The sequence below is a fragment of the Anolis carolinensis genome, chromosome 2, assembly GCF_035594765.1.
Source record: "Anolis carolinensis isolate JA03-04 chromosome 2, rAnoCar3.1.pri, whole genome shotgun sequence".
NCBI lineage: Eukaryota > Metazoa > Chordata > Lepidosauria > Squamata > Dactyloidae > Anolis > Anolis carolinensis.
Genome location: NC_085842.1, coordinates 240,698,031 through 240,722,198, shown reverse-complemented (window position 1 = coordinate 240,722,198; position 24,168 = coordinate 240,698,031). Strand labels below are relative to the sequence as shown.

At 37.6% G+C, this 24,168-nt stretch overlaps 1 protein-coding gene across 2 annotated transcripts in view; it reads right to left on the bottom strand.

Annotated features, from left to right (window-relative positions):
- Positions 1 to 24,168, bottom strand: part of brd10 (bromodomain containing 10) — a 52,809-nt gene that overhangs the window by 8,149 nt on the left and 20,492 nt on the right. Inside the window, exons 2-5 of one of the 2 annotated variants that reach the window (XM_016991046.2) lie at positions 23,628 to 23,828; positions 11,336 to 12,723; positions 7,514 to 7,590; positions 3,197 to 3,286 (exon numbers count right to left, since the gene is read on the bottom strand). In XM_016991046.2, coding sequence (XP_016846535.2) covers positions 3,197 to 3,286; positions 7,514 to 7,590; positions 11,336 to 12,723; positions 23,628 to 23,828 — 1,756 coding nt within the window. The remainder of the gene's footprint in view (positions 1 to 3,196; positions 3,287 to 7,513; positions 7,591 to 11,335; positions 12,724 to 23,627; positions 23,829 to 24,168) is intronic. The other variant, XM_062971941.1, reaches the window with a different exon arrangement.

Genomic DNA, 24,168 nt, shown 5'->3' with positions numbered 1-24,168 from the left:
GTCCAGGGGATGGAATTCAATTAATTCATCCTGCTAACAAACAGGTTTTATCAGTAGAATATGGAAGATGAAATTCCCTCTGCATCTCTCTAAACCCTCCCAAAATCTTCTCCAGGAGGTGGGAGACAATCTGAAGCAGATTTTGAAAGGGTGTAGGGCAGAGCTTTCCAAACATTTCATGTTGGTGACACACTTTTTAGACATTCAGTAATTCACTTTTGCTAGCAAATCATACACTGTTATAACGAAATGTTTGGGGACACAATATATCTCATGAAAATCTTTCATTTATATTTTAAATATATATGATTTCCATGATTTTTGTCATTTCTCATTGCATGACACATCTACAATAACGTGTTGCAACACAATTTGGAAAGCTCTGTTGTAGGGGGCAATGAGATGAGAAGGTCTTGTTGCACGAGTGCATGTTTACTCTCATGAGAGAGAGCTGAATTCACTTTTTATAGCTGAGTGAACTATATGAGCATGTAGGTCTGGGATGGGGATTGACAAATGTAGCTCTCAGATGTTGTCAGACTGTCATTCCAAGTTGGCTAGGCGTGAGGCAAATGGCATTTAATGACATGTAGAGGGCAACACTTTGGCCATCCTATGGCCACTACATGTGTAGTGTCTGTATTATGAAAGGAAAGGAAGGCAGTTCATAAATGTTCATTTAAAGCAGGCTTGTACAATCTGTGGCCCTCCAGGTGTTTTGGGCTTCAGCTCCCAGAATTCCTGACCATTGAACAAATTGGCCATGACTTCTGGGTGTTGGAGGCCTAATAACCTGGAGGGCAGGCCCGCTCTTCTAAAGTAAAAAAAAGAAAAGAAAAAGAAAAATGTAAAAAAAATACATACACATACCCCACAATAAAAACTCAGAATAAGCGAAAATATAGTAGCATATTTGGAAGGAAGAAATAACGCAATTCAATAATATCCATGGAGACTTCAAAACAGTTTCTTTTTGTGGCTTGCCCTGTCAATTCTCTGACATCACTTTAAATGATGTATTTTATACAAGTTGATACTATACCTATTTCTTTAATTTTGATTTGATAAGGCATGGCTTTGAACCATATACTTGCATTTCTACTATTAAAGATATGTATTTTGTTCAAGTACAGTAGAGTCTCACTAATCCAAGCCTCACTTATCCAAGCTTCTGGATAATCCAAGCCATTTTTGTATTCAATGTTTTCAATATATCATGATATTTTGGTGCTAAATTCATAAATACGGTAATTACAACATAACATTACTGTGTATTGAACTACCTTTTCTGTCAAATTTGTTGTATAACATGAAGTTTTGGTGCTTAATTTGTAAAATCATAACCTAATTTGATGTTTAATAGGCTTTTCCTTGATCCCTCCTTATTATTCAAGTTATTCGCTTATCCAAGCTTCTGCTGGCCCGTTTAGCTTGGATAAGTGAGACTCTACTGTATATACAGAATATGTACAAAATTTACATGGGCCTTTAAAAGCTACCTATTTTGAGCAACATGTAGTCACTGATCACAAATCTGTCAGTGTGGCCCGCAGGCCTTGCAACTGACACATGTCTGCCACACAGTTTAATTGGGCTTACTTCCAGGCTAGTTCATACAGGATTGGAACGTAAAAGAATTTCATTCTTTCTATATTTCTGAATATTTTTTGATTTCTGCAGAAACATTCAACATAGTAGTTAAAAAATAAAATTATTACTTTGAGAGAACGTTATAGAGAGCCCAGATCCACAGAAGTGTTAAGAAAAAATATTCTCAAGCTCAGTTGAATGTTTAGAAATGGAAAACGAGCATCATATATGCCTCTTGTAAGTGAATATTTAACTAGGGTGTTTATGCTGTCTTGTTAATAAGCAGACACTGTTGGTATAGATTCCAAAGTGCTTAGGGGTGGGGGGGGGGGGGGGAGAGAGAGAATATAATACAAATGGAGAAAAGTTACACTGCATTCAGTGGAACTTAATTCTGAGAAATTTCTCTTTAGCCTTATTTCATATCCTATGATAACTGCCAGTTCCATTGTAGATTGCATTAAATTTACTTTGAACAATTCTATCCCATGGTACTATGACACATATTCTAAATTATACACAGCAGAGAATCTAAACCTAAACCATTTGTTGAATTTACATCCTATCTTTCCACCCAGTTTACTAATAGTGCAATACCAATATAATAACATAGAATAAAATAACATTAAAAGAGAAAATTAAAACAAAGCAGACAAAACATCAACCAAAGAAACAATGGCATTTAAAAATATTTACAAGTTTTCAGTTAAACTTAATGACCCAAAGACTAGGCAAAACAAAATGCCTTTAGTTGCCAGCAGAATACTTATTAAACATTTTGGGCTGGGTCATCAATTCTGTCACAAATATACCCTTTTCTGTTCCATTCAATACATCTTTACAGTTTGAACCGATACTGAAGCAGTTGCAAGAGTTTCTCTCTGAAACTGTAACTATTTAAAAAAATCTTCAATATAAACCACTAGTTACAAGATGACTTACATTATTTGCAGTATTAAAACCCATGTATAGCTGTGGATAGTTACTTACCTTTGAACCAAGCTTTCTGACTCTGATCATTCTAACAATATTACCCCAATTCCTGCAACTGATTGGTTATTCCATCATTTGTTGGGTAATAATGAGTCTTCTCTTACTTACTATATATCCACATCAGACATCTCTAGGTCCCAGGTGTGTGATGAAGCCATACGTTGCTGTTATAATACTAGATGATAGATCACAGATGATTTCCCTTCAATTTAGAGTGAGAATCAGAACTTTTAGAGTAGCAAAAGTTTGGGAGACACCATATAGAAGTGATATGGTCCCTGACTTCCACTCTGGATAAACCAGGAGGAAAGGGCAACACCTGATAAAGGAGCTGTGAGAAATGTAATGGGAGGGACAAACTGTGTTTGTCTATGCTGTTAGTCACAATTTATATTTGACTAAAAAAGCCCTAGAGGCAATGCCCAAACACTGATATGCAATCATTTTCCTTCCCACAAGCTAATAACTAAAAGCCAGTATGGAGACCAAATGGAAAATTTTAAAAAATTTCCATGATTCACACTGTGCATGTAGGTTACCAACAGATAATCCTCAGAAAAACAACTTGAAGAGAGCACATTAAACAAAGGTAAGACAGAATTTTAATACATACCGATTTCTTTTTAATGTTCTCCATATCTTTGAGTTCATTTTCAATTTTTCCAATTAATTCCCTGAGTTCATCAAGATTAGTGCAAATAAGCTAAAATCAGAATTAAAAAGGCATTTTGCATCAAGCAGAGATCTTTTGTAGAAAACAGGTATGCAGTGCACATTCCAAGCATGTTTACTCAGAAGTAGGTATTATGGTAATGGTTGTGGAACTTTGTTGGAAATTTAAATTGCTGACTATGCTTAAATTATTACATTGAAAGAACTGAGCACACATGAATCATTTAGGGTTTTAAAAACAAAGGTCATAAAATGTATTGCTTATTTCATATTTTATTCAGCTCCCAAGGTTTAATCATTCAATTTCCATCGGTTTGAATTAGATCAGTCACAGGAAATATATAACTATATTTTAATTTTAACTTCAGATAATTTTAACAAGACTTACTTCTACTAAAATAATTTGTTCAGAATCCAAAGATGCTTATGCTTGCAAAAGCTGCTCCTAACAGGGAAAAATGCTCTTTGCAAACCTTAAAAAACCTGTTCCAAAGACAAGACCTTCCCAGCAGGTTCTCACTGCCATCAAGGGCTGCAAGATGGAAGGAACATAGTCTCAGTACTAATGTACCGTTGATATACTGTTGAATGTAGGTTGCTGCCTTCCAGAATGTCCACCATGGCACTACCTGTCTGTGGTGGGGGATTGCACTTCTGTGGGGCTAGAGGCAATGCTCAAGGTAGCAGCACTGCCAGGAGGCAGACTGAATTTGCCAAACAACTAATGGGCAGCAGTAGGGAGGGACGCCTCAGAGATAATCATAATTAATAATTAATACTTATTAGTACTGTGCAGAAGGAATGTTTTTTTACCACAAAAATTAATTGAAGGAAGAACCATGTGATGCTGAACATACACATTTAGAAAATTTGGGAGAAATGATTTACCAGGAAGAACTGGCACACCAATAGAGTAGCTTCAAGCTATGGAGAGAGAAACTGCACAAGTTCTAACTAAAATATGGAAAACAAGACAATGGCCCACATTGGAAATGCTCAATATACATTCTGATTCCCTAGAAAGGAAACACCATGGATTGTAGTAATCATAGGACCTGCAAATTCTATAACAATGAATGACTTTTACCACATACGGCATGAAAAAAGGCAATGTCCAAGCTGGATTCAGGAAACAAAGTGGCAATACGGATAACACTGCAAATAACCTTGGATAATGGAGCGAACAAAATAATATCAGAACAAAAACAGCTTTTACGGGTCATCCAGTCCAACAATTTGGATAGCTCTTAAAGAAATGGGTATGTCACAACATTTGGTCATCCTGATGTGTACCTGTACTCAGGATGAGAAGTCATCATCAGGATAGATACAGAAAAATTGAATGGGTTCCAATCAGAAAGGGGATTAGGCAAGGCTATATTTTATCACCCAATTAATTTAGCTTGTATGTGGAATATACATAAAGCAAGATTCGTTTTTGAGGGGAAAAGGCATGAATATTGGAGGAAAGAACATTAAATATTTCAGATATGCAGATGACATCATAATGCTGGCACAATTACTGAGAAAAGTAAAGGAAGTAAGTGCCCAGACAGGTTCACAGTTGAACATTAAGAAAGTAAAAATGAGTCAACAATGGACCTAGCCAAGTTAGGATTCATAACTGGATTTGGGATGGTAGTTTTTCTGTTACCTTCTTCTTCCACTGGAATTTATTGGTGAATCAGAGTTTAATAGCTGTACTATTGCCACTACTTCCTGTTACAGTGTTTCCTCACTTATCGCTGGGGTTAGGTTCCAGGACCACCCGCAATAAGTGAAAATCTGCGAAGTAGGGACGCTACATTTATTTTAATATTTATACATTATTTTAGTAGTTATACACTATTTTAAGTCTTTATCAACCAATCATGTGTTGATAAATCGCCTCCTTCTCCTCCCGTTGCTGCTTGGGCTCCTTTTTTCTCCCTTTGGCTTCTCCTTCCTCCCTTCCTTAGGCTGTAAATTGTAATTTTTATGATTTATAATAGTCTTTGAGAGTTTATTGAAAAACTGCAAAATAGTGAATCCGCGAAAAGTGAACCGCAAAGTAGTGAGGGAACACTGTACTTTTGTACTTGCAGTCTTAAGAAAGAACCAGCATTTGCTGACTGCATGACTCTGAGCGATAAGATACTGTTCTGACAATCATTAGACATCATCTAAAATCTTTGTGGCTGAAATTTCACTACTGAATCCTGGATGTCAATCCAATCCAAATTCTGAAAATGGATTTTTAGCAGTTAAGCTAAAAGACAATGATTGCAAATGGTACCTACATTATCTACAGGGCTGTTGGACAACCTTATTTATTTACTTAGAACAGTGATTCCCAAACTTTGCTCCTTCAGATGCTTTGTACTTCATTTCCCAGAATTCCTATTGCCAATGCTGATTGAGGTTTTTAGTTTGAAAACCACCAGAGAACCACTGATATAGAGCAGGACTTTTTAAACAATTCCATTCAGGTTCTGACTGGAAATTTAGAGCAGGGCTTCTTAAATATTTCCACTCAGATCCTGAGTGGAAATGTTTAATTAAGGAGTTTTTCTCTAAAGTAATTCTCCCCTTTTGGTCTGATAATTTTTACATGACTCCAGGTACATAAAATAGGTATAAAAATTAAACATTTACTGATAACAAATCAGCATTTGCAAGGTAGATTTTCCTTTTTATGATGTATAGCTGAAGCTTCTTCTACAGAGTCCATTGTAAACACTGCACAAAAAAATTAAAAATGCATAAAACAGTCACTAGGTGCCATTCAGAAACCTTTTACTGTTGCCAGTTTTTGGGACCCAGACTCTGAGGTAAGAGGACCCTATTTGGGATTGGGAGCCACAGATTATTTACAAGCCACCTTTCAGCCACAAAGGCTCTCAGAGCAGCTTACAAATACTGTAATTTGCCAGTTCTCTGTCCGTAGACTTACAATCTAAGCAAGGCAGAGCACACAAGGAAAAGATAATGACAATAGCAGAGGGCATTAAGTCAAACATATGCTGCTGTTTCTCTCCCTCTGAATCCATGGCAGTGAAAGTTTGGAAGGAGGATGGTCTTTTATCTGTTTGGCATAGGCATGAATGATGGAGCTATCCCTGGCTTTTCTTCTCTGCCTCCATTAGCAGGACAGTAGCAAGGATTTGGAATCCTATACCCACCAATCTCTACTACCAAAGGGAGGGATGAAGTGATCTGTATTTCAAAGATCTGGAGGTAATAATTGGTACGTGTGTGATATTTGTAAGATCTGAAAACAGCTACAGAGCATTTAAAAGTTCTTAACTGGCCAAGTATATATTTATTTTAGAAAATATATGCTTGTAAAAGATCTATGTATTTATTGTTTTAGTGTTTGGTTTAGGAAAACAAGACTCCCTAAGACAGTGGTTCTCAAACTTTTTTTTGACCAGGGCCCACTTTGACCAGGGCCCACTCTCAAACATTATTACCAAAAGGGTTACAAATCAGTTTTTGGTCAACTTTAGATTTGGTTTGGTTATTTGGGGTGCTCATTCTGAAAATTGCATTGGATGGACCACATCAGCTCTACTTTCTGATACAGAACATATGCCATCCAGTAGTTACCATATGCTCACCCACAGAAAATGATATTTAATAATCTAGAGCTGATGTGGTCTATCCAATGCAATGGTCAGCTCTGTGGAAAGGAGCGGAAATAACATGAATAAAATAAAATAAATAAATAAAGATGAAGGAGGTTCACGGACCAGATTTTCTTTCCCGGAGCCCACTGCTGGGCCGTGTCCCCAATGTTGAGAACCACTGTCCTAAGAGAATACCTGTGTTTTATGCTGTTTATATAATTTACACTCTTGAAACCTTTTTTAGATTGTTTGGAATTGTAGTTATTACTAATTTACATTTTTAGAGGTAAAAATGTAACAGCTTTGTGATATCACAAGAGAAATCAACAAAACAGAAAGCAAGGCAAACAGGGCAGGGGAAACAGTACAGTGAGAATTGAGGATCTTTGAATGGTAAAAGAAAACAGTGTTATTCTATGAAAGAGGGTGTAATACACCGTTATGCAAGGACAGCTTTGCAATTATGAGTGAAGAGGCTTTCAAATGGGACAAGAAACAACTGACTACAGAAGTACCAACAACTAATTTTAGCTTCATCTTAGATTTAATCATTTACTCTATGTGAAAAAAACCCTGCTTTCCCCTCTTTTTTGCTTTCAGCCTTAAACCCAATTGGAATTAAGAAATATTACAATCAAAAAGGCATTTACCTGAAATTCTGGAACAGCAGGTTTTGTAATGGATTTTTTCTTCTTTATAATGGTTTTTTTAGATATGGATTTTTTTCCTTGAAGGGAAGAAGATTTTTATATGTAAAAATAAATATAAATGCATTTTAAAAATCGAATTATGCAAATTTTAAAAGATCCATAAAAACAAAGCTCTCTTTCAGAATGGAAAGAAGCACAGCCTATCTATCCCCCAGAGGTTCTGACTCATTAAGCACAAACAACAGGGTAACTAGCATTCATTATTACAGTTCCTGATTTGTAATCAAAAGTTACAGTAACTGATCTGTATTAAGACTACCCAGTCTGACTATTAAGCTGTGTAAATGCCACCTCAATCCACTTTAAGAATTAACTGCTGGATCAGACAAAGAGGCCCACTCACTGACAAATGGGGTGCAAGGAGGATGCTTCTGTTCACCTCCCACCTGTGAGCAGGTTTCAATTATCAAAACAGAACTCTAGCAGGACTCCCTTCACAGGTCCTTGGCACTGTCTTCCTTGTTGGTAGGAGGTGGATAAGCCCTTATTGAATGGTGAATGGATCTATGTTCCTTGTTCTATTGACTGGCTCTTAAATTGGATGGGGGGGGGGGAGGAGCTACATCTCCTAAATACATGGCTGATCAAGGTTTCTGGATTTCATGCTGGTTTGCTACAAGATATTTTTTTAAATAATATTTTATAAATCTCAAGATTGTGGACCAGAAAACAATGAAAACTATTCTCTCTCCAAGACAACCAACCACACAGAATCCATAATACTGTATTGATTTTGTCAATTTACTTGAAGACACATATATATTACTACTGACCCATCACGGCTTCTATGTGCATCAAACCAGACAGATTATTTAGCCAAAGTCTAAGGCTCAAAGGAACAGAAAAATTCCAAAATCCCTACATTTGCAGAACAAATAAGGTGGAAAATCATTATTAATGCTAAAAGCAAAAACTTACTTTGAGACACTTTGAAAAGAGCAAATAGGAAGGATACAAGAAAAAAATCCTACCAGTCACAAAATTGTAAGGAAGTATCAGGTCTACCAAAAGAACAATAAAACATATCCTTCCAACACACAGGGTTGTGTGAAAAGCATGGTATTTAATTGACTGTTTGATTAAATTTATACCTCATCTTTCCCCCAGAATGGAGTCCAAATGATCTTTTGTCCACTTGTAAGGCATGTGAATTTATAGATGGACCACCTTCCTTGAGGAGTTACCTTCAAGAGGCCATACACTGTATGGACCAGTAGTTAATGATATCACCCTTTCTCTTTTGTGTGCCTTCTTTTTCATTTTTTCAAAGTGGCTTATAACATAGCATATGCATGTACACAGGAGGTATCTGGAAGTTCTATTAAATTGTTAAAAACTAAGGGAGACAGGAACATCAACTGCTGATATCTTTTTATGCAGAACTTGAAACAGAATTGTAAGGAAGTATCAGGTCTACCAAAAGAACAATAAAACATATCCTTCCAACACACAGGGTTGTGTGAAAAGCATGGTATTTAATTGACTGTTTGATTAAATTTATACCTCATCTTTCCCCCAGAATGGAGTCCAAATGATCTTTTGTCCACTTGTAAGGCATGTGAATTTATAGATGGACCACCTTCCTTGAGGAGTTACCTTCAAGAGGCCATACACTGTATGGACCAGTAGTTAATGATATCACCCTTTCTCTTTTGTGTGCCTTCTTTTTCATTTTTTCAAAGTGGCTTATAACATAGCATATGCATGTACACAGGAGGTATCTGGAAGTTCTATTAAATTGTTAAAAACTAAGGGAGACAGGAACATCAACTACTGATATCTTTTTATGCAGAACTTGAAACAGAATCCTTCAATTCCAAACATAGTACCATATTATTTAAATAAGTATAAAGGTAAAGGTAAAGGTTTCCCCTGACGTTAAGTCCAGTCGTGAAAGTCTCTGGGGATTGGTGCTCATCTCCATTTCTAAGCCGAAGAGCCAGCGTTGTCCATAGACATCTCCAGGTCATGTGGCTGGCATGACTGCATGGTGCGCTGTTACCTTCCCGCCGGAGCAGTACCTATTGATCTACTCACATTTTGCATGTTTTCAAACTGCTGGGTTGGCAGGAGCTGGGGCTGACAGCAGGCGCTCATTCCGCTCCCGGGATTTGAACCTGGGACCTTTTGGTCCACAAGTTCAGCAGCTCAGCGCTTTAACACATTGTGCCACCAGGGCCCCCCAAATAAGTATAGTTATTGCATATATACCAAAAGCAAACTCAGTTATCTGAATGAAAGTCCTTATGTAGCCAGAACATGTGTCATGTACGAAATACTTAGAAAACCCTAAATTTTGAAGATGTCCAGAAAGACTTAGGGAGGAAAAACAGCTCAGCATTTGTTTCATCGGAAAGCATTACATTTAAGGTGGACTATTTGTTTTGAGTAGATGTCACCTTTGCAAAATGTCTAGTCAACACAAATGCAGTATGGAATTTATGTCCCACCAATTCCTGACAACTCTTAAAATAATTAGAAATATAAAATGTCTACCTTTTAGATCCCACTCTAAAGGGGACTTATAGGATTTCAAAAACTTCTCCACCTAATGTTATGTATGTTGTGCAAGAAGACATAATTGGATAATGTCCCAGCTGTCTGGATAATAGTTAAACATTACTCCATATATTTTTGAATAATAGTGAGAATCTGATCCCAAAAATGTTTAATTTGTCATTCATTTAAGCAGTCTGTAGCATCTAGCGAAGTACAATTTGTGTACTTTTCTTAAAAAAATAACATTCTTTCAATTAATTTTGGATAAAATTGTATATAATAGTATGACGTACTGTATATAACATAGCTATTACTTGCGGCTAGCTGTAGATGCTGCATCATTACACCACAAATTATAACAAATCTCTCATAAAACAGAATGCTGCTTAGGCCTAAATCCAATTGTTATTTTCAACTACAACAAGTGCAGTTAACTATGAGAAATTTGGTACTTCAGGACTCAGTTCCAATCATTCAATGGATCCATACTAACAAACAGACTAAAGCCATTGGTTATTGAAATAAAATTTTAAGGAGAAAGAAGTGGGCAGATGGTGCGTGGTCTTCAGGGTGGATGGAGAGAATGCGGCCATCATAAGAGGAGCTGCAATTGCACCTTCCTGCTGTCCTTGCTGTCCTCAGTATACTACAGCCATCCCCATCCACCCACTTTCTCTACCTTCGGAGCTCTCCTCTCTCCTCTGTCCCTTTCCCTCTGTCCATCCTGGAGACCCACTAATCTCTCTCCCTCCTCGTGCTCTCCCATCCCCTTCCCACCACCCGCCTGAGCAAGTGAGAATTCACGGGGAATGCACACACACACTCCTTCCTCATGCTTCCCCATCCCAACCCCTTTCCCTTGCCCCTCTGAGCAAGTATGGGAGGAAGGGAATGTGTGTAACTCTCTCTCTTTGTGCTTGCCTTCCCTCCTATACACTGAGGTAACAGTGTATCGCCAGGACCAGCCACCTGCCAGTTTGACTTTGTCCTAGAGCAGTGGTTCCCAACTTTTGGACCTCCAGGTGTTTTGGATTTCAGCTCCCACAGTTCCTAACAGCTGGTAAGTTGGCTGGGATTTCTGGGAGTTGAAGTCCAAACTCACAGAAAACTCACAGCATCCCAGTGATTCCAGCCACGAAAGCCTTTGACAACACATCAAATAAATACCGTCTTCAAATACAAGGCAACCAATTCTGGTGTCTTTTAAAATCCGCAAACAAAAGCATGCATCATTCAAATCATCTTCTCATCAAATCTCCTTACCAGATTTGTGCTTCTTGTGTTTTGCTTTTTTTTTCATCAGGAATAACTTATTATGTATCTCAGGTTTATAAGATTTCAGTGATTGAAGGTGAAGCTCACGTTTTCGCTGAAGGCTTTCATTCAAAATATCTTTCAATTTCTTTTTCTTCTTTTTCTTCTTCTTTGTTCGTATTTTACTAAACTTTAGTGTTTTGTTTTCTACAGAGAGGTCTGGAGTTACATCTTTAGGAGCTCTGTAGCAATTCATGTCCGGATTGTCACAGTGATTCCCATTCACATGCAACTGGCAGGTTTTGAGAGTGTTCTCTTTTAATGGAGTGGCCTCCGTTTTCACTACTAAAGATTCAACACATTTTTCACCATTTTCCACAATCCGAATTTCTCCTGGGCTGAGAGGCCCCACAAACCCAGCATTCTCTCCTGGAATGAGGATCCTGTCTCTATTTTCTTTACAGCAGTCTGTCATAAAGTCACACTCTTTATGAATGTTCTCTTCACAGCTGGGGTTGTCCTTTTCTGGCACGACATTCAAAAGGTCCAAGTGGGGTTTTGCTGAACAAATGCTTTTTCCAGGTGCTACTTTTGTTTCAAATAACAGCTCCGTAGGACTAATTTCTCCGTTGTTTTTAGTGGTGTTTTCACATTTCACTTTTTCTAGTTTAATACGTGGTACCCTTTTCACCTTAATGGGAGGAACTGGAAATTCAGGAGCACGAAAGGGCTTCTGTTTGTATATCCGTACATCGGCACCGCAGAACTGTGGGAAATGAACATAGGCATGTTCTAAGTAGTCATAGCCCAGAATCACTTCCCTGCACTCATGAATGGGTTGTCCAAGTACTGCATCTTGAACATCCTTTTGGGTTTCATATACAAAGTCACAAAGGCCTTTTAATAGCCATACTTTTTGACAAAACGGGAGTTCATGAAATGGTCTTTCTTGCAAAGGATTCGTTTCTCCAAGGACTTTAAAAAACTGAGGACATAGACCAAGTTTTTCTGCAGAACTTTCAGGGTTATCAGTTTGTCCCACCGCTGTATACCATTGTTGTACTTTCTGCCTAAGTGCTGCTTCCCAGGCCCTGTAAGGGAGACTTGGCTTTCGATGCAAGGTAGCTCTTCGGTGTGGAGGACTCAATAAAGAAGTCATTATTTTTGACAAAAAAGCACTACACTGTGGCATCAAAAGGCAGCGTTCCAATTCGTAAAAGACTATTTCAGGCAAGTTTAAAATATATTGTGCTAAACATAGGAAATGACCAATTGCTGGAATTTCCCACATATTTTCCATTCGGTAAGGTGCTGCTTGAGATAACAGGGATTTGTCCCATTCCTCTATTTCTTTTTGACTAGCTTCTTCTGCCTCTTTTTTTTCTTGCTCTCGAAGCCTAATAAAATAAAAATAAAAAACAATTCCAGCTTAGTATTAAAAACAGAAACAAGGAATGGTATCCCAAAACAAAAGAAAATGCCTAGTTCTCAAAAGATTTAAAACTGAAAATTGGATAATTTAACAATAATGAAGTAAAAAACTCCAACAAATAACAGCAAAAATGATGGAGACTTCTATGCATGTTATCCTTTTATCTTTGGACACTACAGGTATCCATCAAAGTGACAGGAGGCAGCAATGTGCAATGGTCATAAATGCCAATGAAACCCCCCAAACTTTCTTTGGTAGCTGGTTCCCTAATTCATTTTGTTTATTTATTTCAGTGAAAAAACATAGCAGTTGAGACTGTAAAAACCAAAGAAATTATCATTGTGCTTGTATATAAACACCAAGAAATAAGAAAGAATGAAGTGGGGAGTATTGCATAGGAGTCTAGACAGGGTAGCAAGAAACTAGAAAAGAAACAGGACAAGCGGTTGTGGGGTGCTTGGACACAGTTTAGATTTTTTGAAAAAAATCTGTCTGGCTGTTTCCTATGTGGAATGGTGTCTTCTGGGTTGTAAGGTAACCTTTCAGCATCAGTACATTCGTTTGCATTTCTACGAAATGTTTGTGTTATGTGAGTACAAAACTAGGTTCAAAGGCTTTTCTGCATGTATTAGAAATGCTTGCCACAGCCTCATATACAGTAAGCCCTTATTACAAAGGGCCCTAACCATCCTGCTCCACCTCAAGTGCCCAAAATGGAGGGCACACCGCATTCTACAGGATTCATCACATTACTGCTAGACACCCTTTGGAGGGAAGGGGAGGCTGGGGAAGGAGAGAAGGGTGTCTTTCTTTTTCCAGTTGGTGGAAGAGAGTAGTAATGGGGTGGGAATTTTTTGCCTCTTATCACTACCTTTGTTTTGGGTCCCTAATAGAGCCAGGTTGCTTTTCTTGCTCTTCTCCTGCCTTTCAAATTTTTTTCTATTTGCATTCTCATTACTTTTCCTCATTTTATTTCTTTCTCTTTCTGTATTTATATAAATGTAGATATTTAAGATCATTAATACAATTTACCCCTTTCCACTGAAACCTCTTCCTAAGTATGTTTACTCTCTGCAATTTTGAAAGGAGGGGAAAAGATTTGGTTATTACATAATCCTGACTTTTCCTTGAGTCATAGCAAAATTCATTATTTTGGCCCCAAAAGGTATTCTCCACAAATACATGAGGTCAAGTTATACAAAAAATAGATGGTACATCTCTTGCAAAAGCAGCCGTTCACTTCCAATAAATTCTTCCAAATGCATGTCTTTTTCCACATCTATACAAATAACCTACTGCAAGAATAAGTGATATATGCAGGAAAGAGATCCAGTATATTTTGTCTCCTAATTTGAATACTGTAATTCAGAGTTGAAGCCAGCCATTCTTTTATTTAACCTTCTACTTTCCATACCCATTTTCTAATTATACAACAAAATCAAAAGGACATGCTCAGTATTCAAGGGATGGGATTTTGTGCTGTTCCCACTTGAGCCTATGACTTTGTGAGTATTAGAACAATGTTTGTACTTCTGTAATATAATAATAAAAAAACATTATTTATAAGCCGCCCTCTCTCCCCGAAGGGACGCAGGATGGTTTACAAAAATTGGCAAACATTAAATGCCCAACAAATAACAACGATAAAGGCAAAACAAAAAATAAAATAAGCACAATTTAACTTATAAACAACCAAAATAGAGGATTAAAACACTATACATTAAAACATGATGTAATATATCGCATCAACAGGCTAAGGTAATTAAACCTAAGGATTTCTTTAACATGATACTTCTTTAACACTGATGGTACTCTTCCTATTACAATTTTGCCACTTGAATACATTAGAGGAAATGGTGTTAATAGCCTCCTTAGGTCTCGTTGTAGTAGAAAGATGACACATAAATACAGTAAAATAAAACAAAATCAATAAAAAGGACAAATATTATAATTTTCAACAAAAGAGGAAGCTGTAATAAATTGCTATTTATCATTGAGATGTTTCATGATCTAAGTATTATTGCACCATCAACATTTTCAAAAAAGAATAGCTAGAATTGTGCATAAAGCCCTTTTAAAGTTACTGTTTCACATAGTCAGGGAACAAAACAAGCCAGCATAGTCTAAAAGTCTTGATTCCTCTAAAATGCTGAAAGCTTTTTCAAGTAACACATAAAAATTAAATGATAAAAAGAGAAAGAATGAATGTATTATAGCAAGATATATCATAAAGACATATCTGTCGCCACTGCCTTTATCCCAGACCCGCCTTGTAGGAACTAGGGAGAGGGCCTTTTCTGCTGTGGCCCCCCGTTTATGGAACTCATTGCCCATTGAAATCAGGCAAGCCCCCACTCTTTCAGACTTTAGGAAAGATCTAAAAACATGGCTCTTCCGATGTGCTTTCGGAGAGTAACTGTTACATGCTTTTGTTACGCCCCCATTATTTATCCTCTAGACTGTCTGCTATCTTTTCCTTAGTTCCCTGTGGTTTTATTCTTATCCTTTTTCTTATCCTTTTCTCACCCCGAGTTTTAACTGAGTGTCAGTGCGGCCTGCCCTGTTATATTGCTCTTTGGATTTTGTGTTGTACTGTATATGATTCTTTATTGTATTGTTGTAATTGTATTATGATATGTTGTTTTTATATTGTGTTATATTGTATTTTTCCCGGGCATGGCCCCATGTAAGCCGCCCCGAGTCCCCATTGGGGAGATGGTGGCGGGGTATAAATAAAGTTTTATTATTATTATTATTATTATTATTATTATTATTATTATTATTATTTTGCCAGCTTGGGCTACTGCAAACATGTTTCATTTTCATTTTATCACAATTTAGATTCAAGCAATGAAGATTTAATTCCCCCATCTGATATTTGCCACAGAACTCTATTTCATTTCCATTTTGGGTTGTTTTTTTTTTATTAATAAGCCTCAACAGCACAGCAAGATTTAACAGTAGGTTCAGCTCAAGACTGGAAAGGTGTCCTTGTTGGGCTCTACCCTCTATTTGTGAGGCTGCACTACTTACCATTTTAGAGTCTCAGCGGCATGCAATAGAGCAGGCAGTTCCTACTGTTTCTTAGTACACAGCTTCATTCAAATTTGCGACCAAGCATCAGCCACATCAAGGCCTAGTGCTCTCTGTGCCCTTGCTAAGCCAGAGCCATATGCATTCCTTGTGGCAGAAATGGGACGTACTACCAAGTCTACATACCCAGATCTGTTACACTGATATTTTAACTATGTCACCCCACCTGCAGTAACCCAGCATAAATGCATTCAGTGCCACTTCCTGGTAACTTCTTCAGTTCCTACAACAGCAGCACTAGCAAGCTACAACTACATAGAGGCAGTGGCATACAGCATTGGACTACTGGAAAGGACTAAGAATACAGCATGCTGCTTCCAGTACAAAATTCAGAGAATTTTAAAACTTAAGGGGGGAGACCATAGGTCAATGGTGGAAAACGTATCTTGCATGCAAAAGGTTCCAGACTGAATTCTTCCAGACCTTTTGTCAGAAATGCTGGATATAGCTGCTTCCAAACAAACTTGACAATATTGGAATTGATAGTTAAATAATTCAATGGAAAGCAAACGTGTGACTCTCTCAATTTTGGAAGATTTCACAATTCAGGATAAGGGATGCTCAACCTATAATATTTAAGCCATCAAGAATATACAGTAATTGAAATAAAAGTTGATGAAGATAGTTCTTATCATTTATTAAATTTAATGGGATATCTGATCACACAGTACAGTATTTTGCAACATCAAGAAGAACATTATTAATATAATATTTTGGGATACTTGATCTTTATTATTAAGACATGGTCATGTTAATCTAGGTTAGTATGCAAAGGGATCTCGTAGCACCTCTAACTGTGAAAAAAAAAGGTTGTAGCATATGCTTTTGTAGACTAAGTCTACTTCATCTGATGCCTAATGGTACCAACTTCTTTCTCTCAGTTGATCTTTAATTTATGAAGTAGCACAAAATGTCAGTTTTCAAATACAGAGATACTATGTTAGAGATGGTTAAGAACTGACTCACAAACAATGGGCTAAACGAGGCTGGCTAACATGCCTGCGCCTTTGTGACACTGACAACCCTAACCCCATGTATTCCATATATTTTGGGATCAATCTCTCTTTGACCCCAGTTTAATTGCAACATTAGTTCTACCTACTGGAAATTCTCTAATTAGTTTTTACAACTTCCATTTCATTTCAGCAGGAGTACTTCATATGGGTATATGTAACATACTTCACAGAAGCAAGAAGAAGGCTTCAGAAGATGAAGCCGCCTCAAGGATTACTTGGATCATGGTCTATTTTTCTTCCTGAACATGATCTATTCACTGCCATACAGCAGGTCACATGGTTATATTGGAAGAATATTGGTGGTGGCTGGTGCTTACCTAGTGTACAATAAATACACACAGTTTTCCAAGCCTGTAACTAAAAGATTGTCATGTGAACTGATTCAGGATTGCACGTGTGTAGGAAAACAGAAACAATAACCTAATGTGTTTTATTCAAACATAAAATTAATGTTTACAGTACTTATAATTATAATCACTGACAATGATTTCTCAAAGTAGTCTAGCTTCTAGATGTATGGGACTACATCTCCAAGTCACGAAAATATAATAAAACATTTATAAAGAAATGAAGATTTTTCCACACCTTGGCTCAGAATGAAAACTGTAGTCAAGATATCAGAAGAAGACTAGAACTTATAACAATAATAAAGGAACTGATGTAATCATTTATAAAGATTGTCCATGGCATCATATTTTAGCTCTATGCAAGGTTGTGAAAGTTGGACAAAGAAAAAATTAGATAGAAAGAAAATCAACTTTATTTAAATGTGTGATGCTGGAAAAGTAGACCCATAAAAATGTCAAGCCTGAATTTTGCCTAAAGGCCAAGATGACTGAAAGGAGTCTATCATAATTTGGCCATATCATGAGAAGAAATGACTCACTGGAAAACATGATAATATTTAGTAAGTTAGAATGTAATAGGATAAAAGGAAGATGAAGTGATAAATTGATAGACTCAATCAAGAAACCATGTCCCTGAATCTGCAAGATATGAAGACTGATGATGGGGTGGCCTGGAGTTCTCTCATTCATAAGGTCACCATAAGTCAAAGTTGATTTGAGTGCAATTAATAGCAATAAGAGTATTTCCAACATAGAAAATAATTGGAAATGAATGCCTTTCACATGCCTCTTAAAATATCAAAAATTGGAATCAGCTGGTAACTTGCAAGATATTACATGAACATCACTATAACATGGTGATGGTTTAGCAAGGAGGAAAACTTTGGGCCCCATGACATTGGACTAATACTTTTGAATTCTCTCCTCAATAATACAGATAAGGTGACTACTGTATATACTGTATATACTCATGTATAAGTCTAGAGAGTTCAGTAAAAATTGTCATCTCAAAAATCTATGGGTCTATGTAAGTAATATAATTTAACTCTTATTCAAAATCAACTTTTAGTAGAGTAGACAAAGGTAAAAGCTTAGTCCCTCCTGGGAAAGCTTAAAAGGGGAACCGGGCTCCTTTAGTATCTACTGTGCAGAATTACTTTCCCCCTTCTTGAATGCTGGAGCAAGGAAATGGCAGAAGCAGCTAGGGGTGGTTGGCCCTTGAGATGGTGTTGGCACTTTTCCCCTCTGCAGAATGACCCCCTGACATACTCATGGGTCATGTCAAAATCCATAATTTTGCACACCCAAAGACCTGCCCTTTGACTTGTACATGAGGTTGATTAATATACAAGTATATACAGCAATTAAGAACGGAATAAGAAAGCAAGTACAATAAAACGATACAAATTTACCATTAAAATGGTTTTAAAGTTTGCTGAAATCTGAGTATTAATAACCAATCTCAATATTAATTTACAACAAATTTTAAACGTCAAGATTAATATCTGGTTAACCTACACAAGTTACTTGTTCTATTGCTAATGTACTAAATATCAAGAAATATACAGATTTTTAAAAACTGAGAATTATACAATCCAAGTTTGTAATATTAAATCATAGATGAGTTCCTAGAGCTCAAGCCAAGGCCCTTATTCTGGCCTCATTTTCTCTTTTCTGCTCTGATCCTATAAACCTTGAAAAACACTTAACCAGTTTTTATGATTCTGGACTTGTGATTAAATCACAAATTGTTATTCAAGTCAAATAAACAATCTATAATTTAAAGATGGATTATTTACAAAATAATTACATTATTTCACGTCTACCAATGTCATGGAAAAATAGGGACAGCAAAAAAAGGATACCCACTAAATTATTTTCCTGGATGAGAAAAAAGAGCTCAAAGCTTCCTTTGACTTAGTACATTCTTTTACGAATAAGCATTAAATTATCTGTTACTGTTTCACAAGAACAAAGTCATGAAGAAATTTTATTGGTCTTCAATATATTATTGAAGGAAACACACTAACCACAGAAAGTATGTCTGTTTACTTATCTCTTCCCACTGCTATTCCTTTCATCTTACTACATTCGGTTTTACTGTAAAACAATTAGTACTAGCATGTTAAAGTGCATTTTAGTGTTTAATCATTAACTGGAATTAATTACAGCTACTCTGAATAAGATCTGTTTTGACATGACAGCACCATGTGAAAAGTCTTGTGCAACCTGAATTCTTGCTATACAGCGTTCCCTCCCTACTTTGCAGTTCGCTTTTCGCTCCTTCACTGCTTTGCGATTTTTTTCTGAGTTGTGCGCATCCCAGTTTCCCTTTTGCACATGCACCTTCCCTCTCGTCAGCATCCAGCTGGGTCACTCTGGATGCCGACGAGAGGGAGGCACATGCGCAAAAGGGAAACTGTCAGGTGCTGGAGAGGAAGAAGTGCAGGAAGAAGGCTTGCAAAGGAGAGAAAGACCACCTAAATACGAATATAATGTGTAAATATTGAAATATACTTTGCGGAATTTCACATATTGCAGATGGTCCTGGAACGTAACACCTGCGATAAGTAAGGGAACACTGTACAGCTATTATTTTCAGTAAGCAAAACAAATCCTAACCTGCTTTGAGGACACAATAAGAAGCCATTTGCTTCACTGTATCAACAGCCATCATATTTTTAACTGTATTACAAGCATGACAAGTTCACACAAGAAAAGATTACCTTCACAACTTTCAAACATTGAAGCACACAAGTAATGAATCATCCCATACGATATTTGGCATCCACATACCAACCCTTTAGTCTAAGACATCACTGACTACTTTTTAAACTCACTCTCAATATTTGAACACTTGAGTTTCCATAAGAATTTAGTGTCAATCTAATTTACACAGATAGCTAGGGTGATAGCTATGCAGATGTTCCATCCCCAATTGTAGACCAGGAGCAACAGGAACACCCTTGGGGGAGGGATGGGCTCTTGGATGCATCTCAATGGATTGTCATTGACGAATGCACTGGGGATGTCTTTACACTTTACACCTACGCAATCCACTTCAACAGGAACACTTTTCAGGGGACCTACACACTATCTTGCACAAAAGAGACCCTGTCAATCCTCAAAGAAAAGGAACGGAAGCCATCATTTCCAGACATGATAGGATGGCTTGAGAAACATGCTACCTCCTGGGGGCAAAAATACACCATGTCACTCAGAGGCTCACCAAGCTCCTAAAGCCCCATCACCCTCCCCCCTCATGTTGATGATGTAGGAACCAATGATACGGCTAGGCATACACAATAAACAAGACAAACTCCAACTTTTAGCACAACACCACACTTACGATGTCATAGGCATCACTGAAACATGGTGGGATGACCCCCATCACTGGAATGTAGCCATTGAAGGCTATAATCTCTTTCACAGAAACAGAACAAAGGGGAGAGGAGGGGGAGTAGCCCTATATGTCAAAAACATTTACGTTGCAGAAGAGATGCAAGACGGCAATCCGGGAAACCAGCTTGAAAGCATCTGGATAAGAATCAAGGGAACCGGGACTCAAAAAGATCTCGCCATGGGTATCTACTACAGACCTCCGAACCAGGATGAAGAACTTGATGAAGCCTTTTGTCAGCAGCTGACCAAACAGGCACAAAAAAAGAGATATAGTAGTCATGGGCGATTTCAACTATCCTGATATCTGCTGGAAAACAAACTCAGTCAAGAGTACAATGTCCAACAAATTCCTCGCTTGCCTTGCAGACAATTTTATGGTCCAGAAGGTAGAAGAGACAACAAGGGGATCGGCTACTCTTGATCTCATCCTAACAAACATGGAGGACCAGATCAATGCAGTTGAAGTGATCAGATCCTTAGGGGCAAGCAACCATGTGCTCCTGCAGATTGTGATACAAAGGAAGGCTGAAACGAAAAAAAGTCAAACCCGCATTCTGGACTTTAAGAGAGCTGACTTCCAAAAAATGAAGGAAATACTGAGCAGCATTCTATGGACGCCAATACTAAAAGACAAGGGAGTTCAGGATGGATGGGAGTTTTTAAAAAGTGAAATATTCAAGGCGCAAATGCAAACAGTGCCAACAAAGAATAAAAACAAGACAAGTGCAAAGAAGCCAGAATGGATGTCCAAAGAACTTCTAACTGGTCTAAGACTAAAAAAAGACATGCACAAGAAGTGGCAAAAGGGAGAAATCATCATCATCATCATCATTTAATTACTTATTAATCGCCCTCCATCCACGATGCTCTAGGCGATTTACAAGATAAAATTGTAAAGGATAAAATACATACATACAAATATTGATTAAAAAAATATTAAAATAGATTAAAAGCTCTAGTAAAGAGCCATGTCTTGAGTGCTAGGGTAAAAGGCCCCAAAATCACCAAAGAAGAATTCAAACGAATAGCCAACTCCTGTAGGGAAAAGGTTCGCAAGGCTAAAGTGCAAAACGAGCTCAGGCTTGCCAGAGACATTAAAAACAATAAAAAGGGCTTCTTTGCTTATGTCGGTAGGAAAAGGAAGAACAAAGAGGCGATAGGGCCTCTGCGAGGAGAAGATGGGGAAATTCTAACAGGGGATAGGGAAAAGACAGAACTATTTAATGCCTTCTTTGCCTCAGTCTTCTCACAAAAAGAAAGCCAGCCTCAACCTCAGCAACATGGAGTGGATGAAGGATTGGGGGAAATCCAACCCCAAATAGGGAAAGAAGTCATCCAGGGATACCCGGCTGCTCTAAATGAATTTAAGTCTCCCGGGCCGGGAGTAGAACTCAAAATGGAGTAGACAGGAGTAGAATTCAAAATGATCTTGACAGTTTAGAGAGATGGGCCGAAACTAATAAAATGAAGTTCAACAGGGACAAATGCAAGATACTTCACTTAGGCAGAAAAAATGAAATGCAAAGATACAGAATGGGGGACGCCTGGCTTGACAGCAGTACGTGTGAAAAAGACATTGGAGTCCTCGTGGACAGCAAGTTAAACATGAGCCTACAATGTGATGTGGCGGCGAAAAAAGCCAATGGGATTTTGGCTTGCAAAAATAGGGGTATAGCGTCTAGATCCAGGGAAGTCATGCTACCCCTCTATTCTGCCTTGGTCAGGCCACACCTGGAATACTGTGTCCAATTCTGGGCACCGCAGTTGAAGGGAGATGTTGACAAGATGGAAAGCGTCCAGAGGAGGGCGACTAAAATGATCAAGGGTCTGGAGAACAAGCCCTATGAGGAGCGGCTTAAAGAGCTGGGTATGTTCAGCCTGCCGAAGAGAAGGCTGAGGGGAGACATGATAGCCATGTACAAATATGTGAGGGGAAGTCATAGGGAGGAGGGAGCAAGCTTGTTTGCTGCCACCCTGCAGACTAAGACGCAGAACAATGGCTTCAAACTACAGGAAAGGAAATTCCACCTGAACATCAGGAAGAACTTCTTCACTGTGACAGCTGTTTGGCAGTGGAACACTCTACCCCGGACTGTGGTGGAGGCTCTTTCTTTGGAGACTTTTAAGCAGAGGCTGGATGGCCACCTGTCAGGGGTGCTTTGAATGAGATTTTTCTGCTTCTTCCAGGGGGTTGGACTTGATGGCCCGTGAGGTCTCTTCCAATTCTACGATTCTATGATTCTATGATAACTGTAGCTGTGAGGAAATGTGTGAGAAACTTTCTAGTTAAATGTGTAGACCAGAGATACATTTTGATACACTTTCATAAATGGTGCAGTCTTCAGTAACAATGTTGGAAGCTTTTCAAAGTAACCAAAACTATCAGATCAGCAAAACCACCTGTTTCAGACTCTCTTTGCCTTCCCACCTACTCCCAAATGATGAAATCCCATCTTTATGTTACTAATATATTTTAGCTTTACTGAATAACTATTCACCATATTCAGCATACTTAGAGAAAGAAAGCAATTTTGACAAGGGGCTGATATCTGAATTAGTAGCCACCAAATTCAGCATGCATTGAGAAATTAAATATTCTCCCAGCAGTGTGAAATGCTTTTCTATGAATCAGTAACTTCAACTGATGTGAAAAGACAATGTACTTCATAATTACATAGGAATGTGATAATGAAATGTAACCTAAATCATGAACATGCAGATACAGAAGAATAGTACCATTTCTAGTCTAAATTAGCAATGCTATAACTAATTCTTGGAGTGTTACTATTAACACATTATTCCAGTGTTTCACTGTAAAATATTTTAATAAGCAATACATTTCACAGCAACAACTGTATGGATACTAGATTACCAAAGTAGAAACCCTTTGGTGAGAAATTCTTTTAAATCAGAAATTATGGGCAAGAGACATGAGTGATCTTCCAAAGGAGCAAAACTTTGGGGGAAAAAAGAAAAAGAATAGTTGAAAAAAATCCACTTTTGCCTTTTACCTCTTTTCTTCTTTTGCTCTCAGTTGTTCTTCCTGTCTCAGAACCTGAACCATTACGGATTCAAACACGCCTGTGGTCAAGCCTGCTAAACTGCGTGGTGTAGAACGACGCCTTGTTGAAGTACAAGCTGTTCCCTTCTCATCTTCCAGCCCATAGAACCCTTTAGATGTTACTGCTATTGCTGTCTTCTCTCTCAAATGCCTTGAAAGAAAAACCAAATCAATGCACAATCATATTTTTCCTGACCAGCAGTAATCCAAAAGCTACATTTTAAAAGAAATTCACAGGGCTACTCTTCAAGCTGTATTGTAGTATGTATTCTTCATAGTACAACATGGTCATAACTTTAAAAAATGTATAAGTTTATGTTGTCGTTTGGTATGTGAAAGCAGATTATTTCATTAAAATTGAACAATATTCTTTTCAAGGGGTAACTCAAATTTATAATGCCATTTTCAATTATATTTTCTTGACATTTATAAAATAAGTGTATATTTTTAAAAGATTAAATATATCAAACTGAGACAACAAATATTGCAAA